At 45.3% G+C, this 15,559-nt stretch overlaps 1 protein-coding gene across 3 annotated transcripts in view; it reads left to right on the top strand.

Annotated features, from left to right (window-relative positions):
- Positions 1-15,559, top strand: part of CPT1A (carnitine palmitoyltransferase 1A) — a 77,012-nt gene that overhangs the window by 32,034 nt on the left and 29,419 nt on the right. For all 3 annotated transcript variants that reach the window (XM_072639381.1, XM_072639380.1, XM_072639382.1), the window contains exons 4-7: positions 8,177-8,348; positions 12,674-12,775; positions 13,708-13,845; positions 14,827-14,904. In XM_072639381.1, the coding sequence (XP_072495482.1) occupies positions 8,177-8,348; positions 12,674-12,775; positions 13,708-13,845; positions 14,827-14,904 (490 nt within the window). The remainder of the gene's footprint in view (positions 1-8,176; positions 8,349-12,673; positions 12,776-13,707; positions 13,846-14,826; positions 14,905-15,559) is intronic.

Here is a 15,559-nt window from a genome sequence, read left to right as displayed (position 1 = left end):
GATTTCACGCTTCCAATTTTCATGTGCTAATGAGTTTTACATGCTGACGTTAATTCTTTTAAATCTGTAAAGATTATTAAAATCACGTGGATTTTGATCTAAGATGTACATTGTTCTCTCTGTCTTCTTGTCATTGGCTTGGTCTGACAGGGTGTATCCAGACCCACTCCCTGCTTTTCTCTTTGGAATCAGAATAGGCCGAATGCAGCATGTGGCCTTAGGGGTTCCAATCAGAAGAGGCCTCTGTAGGAGATGCTGTTTTGAGGAGCTGGTTCCTGGTACTAAGGTTTCCTTGACATGGTAGCATCCCGTTGCAGGATTCTTAGGAACTCTGACTGTCCTGAAGCATCTTTGGGGAGGTTCCCCCCAAAGTGGGTTAGGATTAGAGTCAGTATTACGGTTATTGTTTTAACTGTGTGAATTTTCAGGGTTGACACAGGCTCTGAGAAGATGGTGATAAATGTCTTTGGGCAGTTTTTGGTGTATGCTGTTTTTGAGGACACACGAGAAATATTATCTGCATTTCTTTGTGTATGTGACTTTGAAGTGAGGGCAAGTTAGATAGCAAGGAACTGAGTGGGTCCTGGGTTAGGGAAGGTTTAGTTCTCCAATCCTCTGCCATAGTCAGATGCATTAAGTTCTGGGCACCACGTTTTATAAAGGATATAGTTAATCTGGGGGCAGCTAGGTGGTGCAGTGGCTAGAGCACCAGTGCCGGAGTCAGGAGGACCTGAGTTCAAATCTCACCTCAGACACTTGACACTCAATACGTGTGTGACCTTGGGCAAGTCACAACCCCAGTTGCCTCATCCTGGGTCATCTCCAGTCATCCTGATGAACATCTGGACACTGGATTCAGATGGCTCTGGAGGAGAAGTGAGACTGGTGACCTGCACAGCCCTCCCTCACTCAAAACAAAGTCAAGTGCAAAGTCACGTCATTGTTTCTCTGATGGCATGGTCTTCTTCGGCAATGAAGGATGAACACACACACACAGTTAATCAGGAGAGCAGTCAAAGGGTTACGACCAGCATAATAGATAATCAAAAATCATCAATCCAATCAGCAGTCAGTGGCCCAAAGACACTTTTTCCAATGCCACGTGAAATTCTGGCGAATGAGTCTAGGGTGCGATAGCTGTCTTCAGGTATTTAAAAAGTTTTCAAGATTTATTCTCTGGGGATCCTGAGTGCAAAACTGGCAACTGCTGAGGGCAGATTTAGGCTTAACGTTCTGCTGCTAGATTTGGACATACAGTTAGAGTTGTCATTATAGAAAATGTGGCGGGGGAGGGGGTGAAGGAGGGTAATTAGGAACCTGCTGCATCTAGTCTCAGAATTCATGACGCAAGCAGGCTCAGAAATCAGGAAAGATAAGGAGACACAGAAAGTGTGATGAGTTGGTTTCACAATCTGCAAAGATTTAGAAAGTAGAGTTAGGTAACCAAAGTCACCTTGAACAGATGAAGCCTAATCAATGAACTGTCTTTTCCCATGATGAAGTATATTAGCTTTGAGTACAGGGCAATTTCTCAATTATCAAATAACACATTGCAGGTTCTTATTTCATTTCTTATCCTTATTGAATATTCCTGTGCAATTTGAATTTCTGCTTCTTGATATTTAGATTGCTTCCTCCTTACTACCCAGGAGACTGTTTCATTGCTTGTGAAGCTCTGAGACTTGACAACATCATTGCTGGTGAAGTTAACTTGGGATTCCTCCCTGTCCCCATTGCTGTGCATTATCTTGAATTGTGCTCTGGTGTCTGTTTCCAGGACTTACAGGAAGTTTTATTTTGTTTGATTTCATGAAATGTTGTATTTGGACTCTCTTATCATATTTTTCTGGAAGATGAATAATTCTCAGATCATCTGATGGAATTTTGTCCCCTAGATTTGTTGGTTTGGTTTGTAGAGCTCTGAGGTCTTCTAGTTTTGAAATTTAAAAAATGTTTACCCTCTTCTGCCAGCTCTGGTTTTTTCCATTTTTTCCTGTTGGCTCATTTCTCCAGCCATTCTCATAGCTTTGCTTTAAAGTTGTGTGTGGGGGTGAGGGCTTCTGTCTTGTCTTCTCCCTTTTTTCCTTGATGTTCTTCTCTTTTGTTTCATGTCCTTCATGTCCTTGAGGGAGAGTAGGAGAGCTCAGCTTAGGTAGGGCTGCTGGTTCTGCTGTCTTGACAGAAGACTCCCAGCGAGACCAAAGACCAAGGGCTTAATCTTTCCCACTAGAAGAGACCAGAAGAATCTGTTAGGCCCTGCTATCTAGCCAATAACTCAGAGAAGGGGCACCAGGGGTCACAAAGGAATGGGAATCCCTGGAGGCAGGCATTTTGCTTTCTGACCTTACCTCTCATGTGCAGTGTCTAAATGTAAGACTATTAGCTGTCCCCACTCAGAACCACTCAGTTTAGGTCCGTGGTAGGGAGTGGAACCTGGATGGAACCAGAATGACTGAAGATGGAGGTGCTGAGCTATCTCATTGTTCATGACTCCCTTTCTTATTCTCTTCCATCTAGCCCAACTGGCTTTCCTCATACAGAACATTCTCTAGTCTTCAAATCTTTGGACTGGCTGTACCTGATGCCTGAAAAACACTTTTCCCATGTCCATCTTTTCATAGAATCACTTCTTTCAAGAAGCAACTCAGGTCCCACCTTCTCACAACATCTTTCCTGATCCTTCCCAGCTGCTCTATGACCACTAACCCCGCCCCCCCCCCAATTAACTTGTCTCTGTTTTCCATGTGTATTCTCTATGGAATTATTTAGCTCCTTATTTCTTTCCTTGAAAAGTACACGACTCTGTTTGTATTAGTAGCACATAGTAGGCACTATAAGGCTTGTTGAGTTACCGCTGCATGTTAACATTTATAAACATAGTAAGGTTTTAGCCAGAGTAACATGTAAAAAGAATGTTTGGCTGTTAATTTCCTAGTTGACTATGTTGTCAGACTCAAAGTTGGGTATATGGGGTAGAGACACATGCAGACACAAGGTCACGTATGTAAGGGATGTTGTGTGCTTTAAATCAGTGGTGTCGACTCATATAGAGATGGGGGCCACTAAACTGCCACAGGGATCCCCTAAGTCCACAAGTTGACTTAGAATACCACATATTAACTTTATCTGTGTTTCATTGTATTTTTACTCTTTTTGGTTAAATATTTACGAGTTACATTTTAATCTAGCTCCCACCTCACTTAGAAGTGTTGTGGGCTGTCCACAGGTGATGTGTTTGATGTGCCTCCTTTAAATAATCTAAGCTAAAAGGGAGGGAGGGATTTTATAGGACACCTAGTTCATTTAGAAGTGAATGTCAGCCATTTAGAGAGGATTCTGTAGTGACTAGACTGAGCTAAAGTGGAAGTTCCTTTTAAGAGTAGACTTAATTTGATCTCAAACAAGAAATAGAAGGTGAGCAGATTCAGAGACCTCCTGACATGGACTGACTCTGGCACCCAAGTCATTACTAATGATGGGTTTCTCCCAGCCTTTGAACATCAGTATGCATGGAAAAGGGGGTTTTCAGACAGAAGAAGACAGAAGACTCCTGTCCCCCTGCAGAAGGCCTCTGGAGATGCAGAGACATGCCTGTTGTGAGCTTGGGGGCCCCACATTAGCTGAGGAACATGAGTCTCCTCATCCACAAAAAAGGCTGTATTGCAACATCCTACAAAGGAATTAGAAATTTCCTAAGTCTTGGAGGGCCCTGCTATATGAGGCCCTATATTAAGAGGGTGTAGGCCAGTGTTCCCTGGCCCCAAGTGGGACTCACAAAGTCAAGCCAGTAACTCCACTGGTGACTCAGCCTTAAGGAACAAGGTTGCTTTCCCCCCACATCCCTTCCTGAAGTTGCTGGAGGTTTCCAGCTGAAGGTATGTGAGTTCAGTGATCTGCTGTTTGCTCTCATTGGTAGTCAGCCTTTTCCATGGAGCTCATGAAAAGTTTAATATGAACTATACCTTTTCTAATGTTGCCTTGTAAGACTGAGGCTAAATGGAAGCCATCACTTCATTGAAAGCCTTTTATAATCTGAGTATTTATGAGATTTGTGCATTCCTCCTTTCCACTACTAGAAGTTGGGTTTTTTGTGTTTCCAATTTAGAAATGCCAGGACCACAGCCTCACTGCAAGGGCCGCTTCTGGAGCAGCCTTCCTGAAGAGGGTCTCAAGTCATTGCCTCCGTAACAGTAGTGGGTGGGTGTCAGGGTGGGGCTGTGGGCAGAATGGTACCATCACCCAGGGGGAAGAGATCATAGATGCTGTTTAGGCTAAGTCAGCCCTGAACCAGAATCCGCTGACAGTGATCCTCCAGCTCTTGCATGAATCCCAGGCCAGGGAGACTTCTGCAGCCCTCTGCAGCCCCTTCTACTTGGGGAGGCTCTCATGGTTAGGATGCTTTCCCCTGCAGGGTTTGGGAACCTTCGGCCTCAAGGTCACCTGTGGTCTTCTAGGTCCTTGGGTGAGTCCAAGTCTTACAGAACAAATCCTTTTGTTAAGGGGATTTGTTCTGTGAAGTTTGGATTCAGTCAAAGGGCTGCACTGGAGGACCTAGAGGGCCACATGGAACCTGCAGCCCATAGGAACATTCAATTTGCCTCTTTGCAACTTCTCTTTATTACAGTTAGCTATAGGTCAAGTAGAGACAAAGCAGGTCTCTTCCCATTTGCACTCTAAGAAAGTGGAAGAAGGCCATCACTGACTATAACCAGTCGGTCATTAAGTGCTCATTAGCTGTTAGTGGCAAATACCCACTCCCTGTTCTTAAGAGCCCACATTCTGATGGGCTAGAATAATGTGATGGTGACCTGGGAGGGATATACAAGATCCAGACTGGGTGAATGGAGGTAATCTCAGAGAGGGAGGGACAGAGCAGGGCAGGCAAGGGAGGGCCTCCTGCAGAAGATGGGATGTGGGCCAAGTCTTGAGGGCAGGGAAGAGAAGAGGAGGGGAGAGCATTCCAGGTATGGGGACAAAAAAGGCAAAGGATATGATAGAGCCCTGAGTTTGAGGAACTGAAAGGAAGGCAGAGCCACTGACCCTGCCAGGAACAGAGTGTGAGAGGACTGGAAAGGAAGGAGGATCAGGTGGGGAAGGTCTTTCAGTGCCTGACAGAGGCCTTGATACTTGGTCCTGGAGGTAATAGGGGAGCCATGGTAGGTGATGCTGGGCAGCAGGGAGGAGGGGATATGGTCAGATCTGCACTGTCTTTGGTAGATGAATGGGGGATGCATTGGAGTAGGGAAGACACTTGAGGGAGGGAGATCAATTAGAAAACTATTGCAGTGATCTAGGCAAGAGATAATGAGGGCTGGTGAGTGTGGAAACATGGTGTGATGTTTCAACAACGGATTCAGAAATGACACCAAGGTTATAAGTCTGAATGCCTGAGGCAGGACAGTGGTGCCCTCAACAATAATAAAGAAATTTGAAAGAAGGGAGGGTTTGGAGGGAAAAATAATGAGCTCTGTTTTAGACATGCTGAGTTTGAGATGCTGTCCATCCATCCATCCATCTATGTATCTATGTATCTGTCTGTCAATCTGTCCACCTATGTATCTGTCTATCCATCCATCCATCCATCTATGTATCTATGTATCTGTCTGTCAGTCTGTCCGTTTGTCTACCTATGTATCTGTCTATCCATCCATCCATCTATGTATCTATGTATCTGTCTGTCAATCTGTCCATTTGTCTGTCTATGTATCTGTCTGTCAGTCTGTCCATTTGTCTATCTATGTATCTGTCTATCTATCCATCCATCCATCCATCTATGTATCTATGTATCTGTCTGTCAATCTGTCCATTTGTCTATCTATGTATCTGTCTATCCATCCATCCATCCATCTATGTATCTATGTATCTGTCTGTCAATCTGTCCGTTTGTGTATCTATGTATCTGTCTATCTATCCATCCATCCATCTATATCTGGTATCATCAGTGTGGAGATAAGTGAAACTGATGAAATCTATGAAAATTGTGGAATAGTGGAGGAAGATAAGGGGGCCAACAGAGAATATCGAGAAATTATCAGGCAGATAACAGCAGAACCAAGAGAGCAGTGTCATGACGTCCTAGAGAAGAGGGTGATTGAAAGAGCCAGATGCTACAGAAAAGTCAAGAAGCATGAAGACCAAGCAAAGACATTGAACTTGGTGATTAGGAAACCACTGATCACTTTGGAGAAAGCAGTTTCAGTTGAATAATGAGGCTGGAAGCCAAACTGCAGAGAATTACCAAGAGAATGAAAAAATAAAAAAAAAAAAGAGAGTGAGAGGAAAGGAAGTGGAGTCACCTTTGTCAGGAAAGTTTCTCAAGGTGTTTTAGCCACCAAAGAGAGGACAGGGAGTGTCTGTCCCACACCTGACCCTCTTGGATCCAAGAATAACAAGGTAGGTTCTCGAAAGTCAGCTCATTTACCTTGTGTCTGCCCCCCATTAACCATTTTTATTTTCTTCCTCATCTCCAAGACTCTTCTTAGTGGAGAAAACAGAAACCAAAGATGACTTGGCATCTCTGCCTTCTTTGAGTCATCAATCATTCTCATTGCCCCCAGGTAACAGAGCAGATCCTCCTTTGAACCTGGGCTTGCCAAACATCCTGGCTGGAAGGACTCTTCCAGGGTATTCCTTGCTCCTCCTCACAGCCATGACTCCAATGTGACCTTATATGAACCCTGCGCCATTTTGTATTCACGCTCAGGTCCCGGCCCTAGCATCCATCTTTGGTTACCTGTCTTATTTAGATCTCAGCTGGTAGACAAGTTTCTTGTCAATTCACATTGGTCTCTTCAGCCAACACCTACTTTCCTTCTTCATTAGAATTGTTTCACTTTGTATATTAAGAATATCATCAGTCGTTCTAGACTGGCTTCCTTCATAGAATTTCAGGCCATGGATCTTGTCTGTCTTTTTGTTGAACTCTGAAACCTGATCTTCCCAAAGCCAAGACCCACCTGAGACAAGAGAGCTGGCTTTTCTTTTCCTTTGCTCTGTGCTAGGATTTGTAATAGTCACTTTCCCTTTCTTGAGGGAAGGTTGCCTTTCATCAAAGACCATACTTCTAATGGATCTCTTATCATAAAACTTCTCTGTCTCTAAGAAATATTTCATATGCTGTTTTGTCTCTGCAGCTTATTTCTCCCCAGTGGTGCAATACAAGAACCCCAAAATGAAGATTTACCAATATATCTTCTAGAAAAACGAACCCAGATGTTTTGTCTTTATACTGGTCTGGGAAAAAAATGAAAAAAAATTTAAGTAAATGAAACCTAAGATTTGATTCTGATAGACTATTAAGGACTTGAGTTTTGAAGTGGTTATTTCCATTAGAGAAGAGTATTTCTTGTTTGAAATTTAATCCCCAAATTTTGGAAAGCTTTTATGGTTTTTGCACAAATCTTTCATGTTATTTATGTGACGATGTAGGTGATAATTATGAACCACACTTGTATATTTGAAAATTAATTTGAAAAATGTTGATTGTGTTTAGAATAGGTTAAATTGCTAAATCATTTATCTACAATGGAGAGCTACAAAACATGTTACTTAGACCTAATTGGGAAACTCCACCCTCAGTAAAAAGATTGAGTTTCTGTGGCGATTTCATAGTTCACTTTTTAGATAAAGGGACATGTCCACAAAAATGGAAGAGAAAATGGCATCAAGACCCAATGATACCCTAGTTCCTTCTTGGCAGTGACTCTATTTGAGAGAACTCCTTTCAGTCACACTCGTAGAAAACAAAGATTGGATGTGCTCAGGAGGTGTGGTCAATGAAAGCCACTGGGGTGAGCAGCATTTTCCCTGGTGGCTGTGCACCTGCCTTCCATTGAGGCTTTATAAAGCTTTCAGGGACACTAAATTATGCCTTTGAAGACACTTCATTAGTCTGACTAAAGTGAAGCTCGACAGGCTTTGGATTAAAACAGCAGCAGCAGCTTGGAAAGAATTTATTTCTGTTGGATGGAAGAAATTACAAAGAGGCCCAACCCCCCACTTGCTTCCCCATATGGGACAGCGTTAGTGCTCTTTCTTAGCCCTTCTCCCTATTTCTGGAGGGATGTTCTCTGCCTTGGAGACCAGGAAGGCTTCTTTTCTTTGGGTGCTCAAGTATCCACTCTGCCCTACTGCCTGTAGGCTAATGTAGAATTCTCCTCTCCTCTCTGCTTTGCAGGGGCTCCATGTCCAACCAGACCAAGAACATTGTCAGCGGCATCCTCTTTGGCACGGGGCTATGGGTTACCCTTATCATGACCATGCGGTACTCCCTAAAGATGCTGCTCTCCTACCATGGCTGGATGTTTGCCGAGTACGGAAAAGTCAGCCGAACAACTAAAATTTGGATGGTAATGATGCTTGGCTGTGATGGCGCCATCACACTGAGGGTTGAGGGGTGGGGCTTTCAAAGCAGTGGCTTCTGTGGAGCCCTCTGTCCCATTTCCTTCCTTTTCCCATTTGAATGTCATTGCCTTTCCTCTGTCACAACCCATCCCAACTGGTCACAGACTCATTCTCTGAGGATTGAGTTGTCTGCATGCGTGAGTTAGCCCTTCTTTTCTCCCGTTCAGCTGGCTTCTTCATTCTTCCTGAAATTTTTAAAACTCTCCAACAAAACATGAACTAAACAGTTTCTTTTCCATAATGAAATCCCAAGAATGAGAACTGTGCTGGTTTTGAAGACTATTGTGAATGGCAGGCACATATGTGCATATGCACACACTATGCGGTGTCAGTTAATAATAAGGATAACAATGGCTAGCTTTTATAGAGCGCTCCAGTGCACACGCATCTCATTTGTCACAGGTGTTCATATTATTCTCATTTTACAGATGGGGAAACTGAGACTGAGAAAAGTGAAGAGACTTACACAGGGTCACACAGAGGCAGAGTTGTAACACGTATCTTCCTAGCTTCAAGTTTAGTCATGGCACCCCCTCGTCCTTAGTGATGACATCATCTTAGAGTTACTATTAACAATGACGTGATGTGATTTTCCTTTAACAATGTAGAGCTCTTGGGGAAGGTTTGCAGCTCAGCTGCTGGAGAGAGCAGGAGGGCTAGGTGGAGTGGGGACAGGGAATGGGTAAAGTAGGAGTCAAGAGGTGTTTAAAAGGTCATTTACAAGGTCCAAGTGGCTGCTTTCTGAGATTCTAACAAATGGGACTGACCTTTGGAGAACAGGAAACAAATATTTAAAGAAAAAATTAAAATACTTGAGTACTTAATTGTTTGATTTTTTTTTTCTTTTAAAAGTCTTGGCTACAATTCAGATACATTGTGGTTCATAGGTAAAGGGAGGTTTACATATATGCTGTGGACCAAATAAACACTGGTTTTGGTGCATAAAAAGCGAGGCTATGGAAAGGGAGGCTTCTGCTTCCATATTAAAGCCTAGCAGAGGCCTGCGTACTGTGTGGATGCACCCCCTAGCCCTTACTGCCCCCTGGTGGGAGTGGAGGTATCAGACCCTGACAAGGTGAGGAAGCTTCCACTGGGACCTGACCTGCTATCCTTTATAGTGTTGAAAAGTCAGTCAGTTGTGTGGGGCGCTGGACCCGGAGTCAAGAAGACCCGAGTTCAAATTTGACCCCAGACACTTCCCTAGGCAAGTTCCTTAACCTGTTTACCTCAGTTTCCCTATCTGTAAATAATAATAACACCCACTCCCCAAGGTGGTTGTGATGATCCAATGTGACCCTATAGTGCCTGGCATGTAGTAGGTGCTTTGTAAATGCTTCTTTCCCTTGCTTCTTCCATCTCAGGGGAGCCAGTCACACTCACAGCTCAAGGAGAGCTTACTTAAATTAAGGGCTCCAGAAGACCCGTTGTCATGTGACCATTAATCCAATCCAATAAACTTTTATTAAGCACCTGCTATGTATGGGCACTATGCTAAGTCCTTGGAATAGAATTAATTTTCTAAAAAACCCTCACAGAGCTTATAATCAAATGGAAGGAATCACAAAGACATGTACTGGTCTGTCATGGGGGCCTGGCTAGCTGCTGTTTTTAGATAGTGATCCGAGGAGGGATGGGGAAATGGGATGGGGCTCAGGGGTCAGCTAGTTCAGCTCCTATGCAGGGCATGAGGCCCCTTCCTCCACCCCCTCAAGGTGTGATGGGCCTGGACATATGTACCAGCCTAGTCGGCATCCCTTTCACTTGTCCTCAGTGCATTCACAGAACAAATGACCCCTTTCATCCACCTGTAGGCCATACTTTCCCCCAAGTGTTCTTTATAATTCCATGCATTTAGAAAAATCAGGAAGAAAACACCGGTAATGGAGACAAGATGGCGGAGTGAAAGCAACAACTCACCTAAGCTCCTGGAAAAACTCCTCTGGATATCTCTGGGGGGAGGGTCTGACCAGACTTTGGAGGTGTAAAATCCAGTGGGTGACGGACTTTGATGGATTCGGAGCCCAGGCTGGACCGGAGGGTCCACGGGAGGGATCTGTTCCGCGGGGGTAAGACCCCGGCGCACAGTGCAGCGCGGTCGGCGTGGCAGGGCGGAGGGGACCAGAGGAGCCCGAGAGTGGCGGGCGAAACCAGCGAAGCAGGAGATAAGCCAGGCCGAGCCGGTGAGAGCCGCTGAGTGCCAGACATCACCGCAGCAGCCCTTGAAATATTCAGCCTGAAGACGGACTTCGGTGGGTCACTACTTGAACTTCCAGGAACTGGGATGGCAGAGTGATCAGTAAGTGCTCTCTCCTCCCCCCTGATGACCATGAGGGAACCATAAAATTCTTCCCCAGATTAATCCTGGATCAGCGGGAACAGCAGAAGGGGGCGGGTGGTCTCATAACACCAGAGGCTGGAAAAGTGGCAAAGGGGGATTCTTCCTACTGTGGTGGAGGCAATCTGGAGGGACAGACGACCCAGGGCAGAGAAAATTCTCACTGAGACCCAGGCAAGCCTCAGAGCCAGGAGACGAGCCCCAGGAGGGGCGGGAACACGCGTTAGCTTCTAGGCGTGCCCCAGCCCTCCAGGGGAAAAGGGAAGACAATAGGGAAGCTGGGATTACCATCCCCTGACCTTGCCTTTGCCTCAAGTCAGCTGAGGAGATAGCCTGAGACCAGACCACACCTCCCACACACCTAACAAGCTAACCCCAGGGTTGATCGGGGAAACAAAAAACAAAAGCCTGCTTTTAGCCCAGACACACATCAGCTCAACTTAAAGATCTGTACCTTCTGACTGAAAGAACCAAAAGCTACAACACTCAGCCAACATCATGAATTGGAAAAAGCAGACGAAAAGTGAAAAAACCATAGAATCTTTCTATGGGGATAAGGACCAAAACACAAACACCAAAGAGGTTAGAGCTGAGACTGTACTTCCATCTGAAACCTCAGATGGGACTATGAATTTCTCGCAAGCACAACTAGATTACCTGGAACGTCTGAAGAAGGATATAAAAGAAAAACTGGCCAATGATTTTAAAACTATAAAAAAAGAATTCACTGATGAGAACATCACCCTGAAAAAGAAAATTGAAGAAATGGAAAAGGAAGTTCAAAAATTAACTGGAGAGAATAATTCCCTAAAAGGAAGAGCTAATCAAATGGAAAGAAAACACCGGTAATGAAGCTAGCAAAGATAATGAGCCATCAGGATAAAATTGACTAAAACCTCAGTCTAGGGTCTCCTATTTATTTGAATTAAAAGAGATATCTTCTAAAAAAACCTATTTAACTATGTGTTGTATACAGTGATTTGGGAATAACTTTAATGCATTCTCATGTATTTTATCAGAGAGATCTCACATTGGAGGTAGGGTTTCTGTATAGGCCAAAACCAGATTTCCATTGGTTTCTATCCTTTTTTACCTTAGGAGAGAGAAACCAATCAGGGATACAGAACAAAGGGCAGGAGGGTTGGTGTCCAATACCCAAATGGGCCAGCCAGGTTTTTCCTTGCAATCACCCTTAAGTACTGAGGTAGCATGATGGTGTGATTTCGGTGTCAGAGCCTGCCTGAGACCCTGAGCAGGTCATTGAACTTGCCTGGAAGTCTGTTTCCCCACCTGTAAAATGAGAAGGCTGGGCCTTTCTAGCTCCAAATCTATGCTGTGCCCATTTCTAGGAAGGGAATGGTGTGGCTAGATCATCTCATAGAAAATACATTGGCTTTCTTGCCCTTCTCAAACTGATTGTTTTCCCAAAACATTCCATTATTTCAGTTCAAATGATGTTTGGGCTCCTAAGGGTGGCAGGGGGAAGCTTGGTTTTTTAGAAGGAAAAAAAACTGCCCCAAATAACCCTCACCTAAATAATTGAGAAGAGATGAGACTTATTTTGTTTTCAAAAGACTTTTATTGGTATCTTTTATTTTTGACATCACATAAATTTCCTTCTGTATCTCTTCTCTTTCCTCCTCTCTTAAAAAAGAGGGAAAAAATCAGCAGAACTAAGCAATCTATTGAAAAAAATCTGCCATTCTGTACAGTATCCATGCCCATGGACTGCCTCAACCCCTACCGTCCTCCACTGAGAAGTGACAGAGAATTACCAGAAGCATAGAATTCTGATCCTACTAAAATTAGAGCTGTTGTAGCTCTTGTTTTTCCATAATCTCATTTTAAAACCTATTTGTTCATTTTGCAAACACTTATTAGGTACCTATGGTATGCCAGGTACTTGATGATAAATTGGCTTTTCTTGGATTTCAGGGAATGGTGAAGATTTTCTCGGGTCGTAAGCCAATGCTGTACAGTTTTCAGACGTCCCTGCCCCGCTTGCCTGTGCCAGCTGTCAAAGACACTGTCAACAGGGTAGGTTTCTAATGTAATGGCTTTCTCTACATTCTAATGCTTTCATTCACTTGATTTTTTTGTTGGGGTTTGAAGTGGGGCATTGAATGTCATCGCAGTGCTTAGAATGCAGGAATCATCTCTCTGCACCATTGCTGGGATCGTCACAGCGGCCGAGGGATAAATTGCCTGCCAGGTTGTCTCAGCAGACGCTATTTCTGGGGGAGTGATTACTTGGAGGCCAGTGATGTAGAGATGAACATGCACAGAAATCCCTTCTTTCACTGTCTGGCTCCTCCAGGCCAGCCCTAGGTGGGAGGAGAGACCTGGCAAGACAGTCTTGATTTCAGGTGCTGCTGCCACCTTTCACAAGCACCATCTTACAGGGGGCAGAGGAGAGAGTCCATTTGGAGTGGCTGGGATCCAGATTTTAAAAAGAGATGAGGCTGTTCCTGTGCTTTCCTCAGAGAGGGGATGACTGTACCTACCTCACTCATCCCCTCACATGGTCAGAGAATAAAACATCTCTGACTTAAACCACCTCTGATGGTGTTGTTACAAACAGGAGGTAAACCAACCAATCCAATCTTGCAAAAGAATTAAGCGCTGTCTTTCCTGAGGGATTTGGGAGACAAAGGTTGGGTCCAGAACCTTGACTTTGTGGGTGTGGGGATCTTCAGGTGTGGAAACTCCCCTTCTAGTGGATACAGATTGGCTGCTTGTCGATATAAAATCTTAGAAATTTAAGACCCTGTGAAGTTAAGGAAATGGAAGCTCTGAGAGATTGGCAGCCTTGTCCACTTTGCTAATGGGTGGCAGAGAGAGGCCTTGAACCCAGGTCTCCCTGACTTGAAGGCTGCTGGGAATTGCTAAGGCATAAATTAACTTTGACTTCCCCTTCTGTCATCTTCCCCAACCTTGATTTTCTCTTTGCTTCATTTAATTAAATCCAGTATCTAGAATCTGTTCAGCCTCTTCTGGATAAAGAAGACTTTAAGAGAATGAAGGGTCTTGCTGAAGACTTTTCCGTGAATCTTGGTCCAAGACTGCAGTGGTATCTGAAGCTGAAATCTTGGTGGGCCACAAACTATGTAAGTGTGTAATGTAGGCCGGCAGCGTATCTTCCTGACTTGTCGTCATCCCTAGTCCCTCTCTCTGGTGTTTGGCAGTGATTGGATGTTCTAAGTAGAAATGAATGAGAAGAGCTGGTCCCTGCCCTCAGTCAGTCAGCATGCACTAATTAGGCACCTACTATATGCCAGGCTGGGGGCTAAGTGCCAGGCACCTACCATATGCCAAACTGGGGGCTAAGTGCCGGGGAACCAAATGTAAAGCATGAAACAATCCCTGGGAGTCATAAGACCCTAAGAGCTAATGAGGTACCTAGGGGGAGGGTAGAGAGAAAAGGGCCTGGGACAGAAGCTTGGGGACACCCTTAGTGGAAAGTATGATGTGGATGATGAGCTTGCAAAGGAACCAGGGAGAGGACAATCAGACAAACAGGAGGAGAACTAAGGAGAAGTGGCACCAACCCCAGAGGATCCAGGAGGAGCGGCCGTCCCCTGGGTCAAATGCAGCAGGGAGATGGAGGATGAGATTTAGCAGCAAAGAGATCCTTGGTCACTTTGGAGAGAGAGTCAAGGCCTTGGGGCAAGAACTGGGAACTACACCCTCAAGAACTTTGCTTAGGAAATCTCAGGGACGGGACGGGAGGACAAGGTGCCTGCAGGGGAGAGCTGGTGACTTCCCAAGCACTTGGAGTGTGTGTAAAACCAGGAGAAATCCCTGATGAATGCTGAGTAGGACTCCTCAACAAGCCAGGAAACCTGACTCGATGGCCGGGCACCATCTGCCAGTTCACCCATAGGACAATGGTGCTCCCCATCTAGGCCTCAGCTAGGTGGAGGAGGAATTGGGGCTATCTGTCCAACGGATCCCATTTCCAAAACATTCACGTCGTAGCATAGTTGGATTGCACGTCCATTCTCGCTCTGCCCAGCCCAGCCTCCCTGACTCCTGGACATGGCTGGGACACTCCTGTTATGCTTGTCTCTTCTGTGTCTCCCATTTAGGTAAGTGACTGGTGGGAAGAGTACGTCTACCTTAGAGGACGAGGCCCCATTATGGTGAACAGTAACTATTACGCCATGGTGAGTCTGTGGGTTGGACAGAATCTGGTCACGTGTCCTTGATGGTCGGGACGAATTCTTCTCAGCCATCATCAGACTGAGCTCTGTGTGATGGGCCCTATGGGGTGGGAGAACTCCTGAGGCGCCTGGATGACCTGACCCTGCCTCCCGGGCACCAGACTCCTTAGGAGGCAGCCACTGCCTTCCCAAGGACTCTGTGTCCTGCAAGGACAAGCTGGCCTGGAAGCCTGATGCCTGCTAATTCTGCCCAGCCCTGGCCTGGGACCAGGAAGTGCATCAGCTCAGGGCCCTACCCTGCAGCCACCGAGGTCAGGATCAGGGAGTTGGCATGCCCTTGATGTCTCTGTGGATAGAATTCATCTGGACAGTGAGAAAAGCTGTCCGAAAGCTTTTCTGACCCCTCAGAAAGAGGACAGCCATTTTTTGTAAAGAGCTCAGTCTGCTCTCACACTCTCATGGTCAGGCCCCTCTTTAGAAGCCGGCAGACACAGGGGATGGAGGGAAAGGCTCACCCAGGGTACTTCTGTAAGAGGCAGCTCCCTCACAGGTGCAGGGAACCCCTTGCCTACTTCAAGTCCCATAGACTCTGGCCAGAGTCACGTGGCCAATGTGGGTCAGAGGGGACTTGGGCCTGCCAAGTTTTCACTGGCAATGG

This window comes from Notamacropus eugenii, chromosome 2 (assembly GCF_028372415.1).
Source record: "Notamacropus eugenii isolate mMacEug1 chromosome 2, mMacEug1.pri_v2, whole genome shotgun sequence".
Taxonomy (NCBI): domain Eukaryota; kingdom Metazoa; phylum Chordata; class Mammalia; order Diprotodontia; family Macropodidae; genus Notamacropus; species Notamacropus eugenii.
Note: the sequence above shows the minus strand (reverse complement) of the source record. Positions and strands in the feature narration are given on the sequence as shown.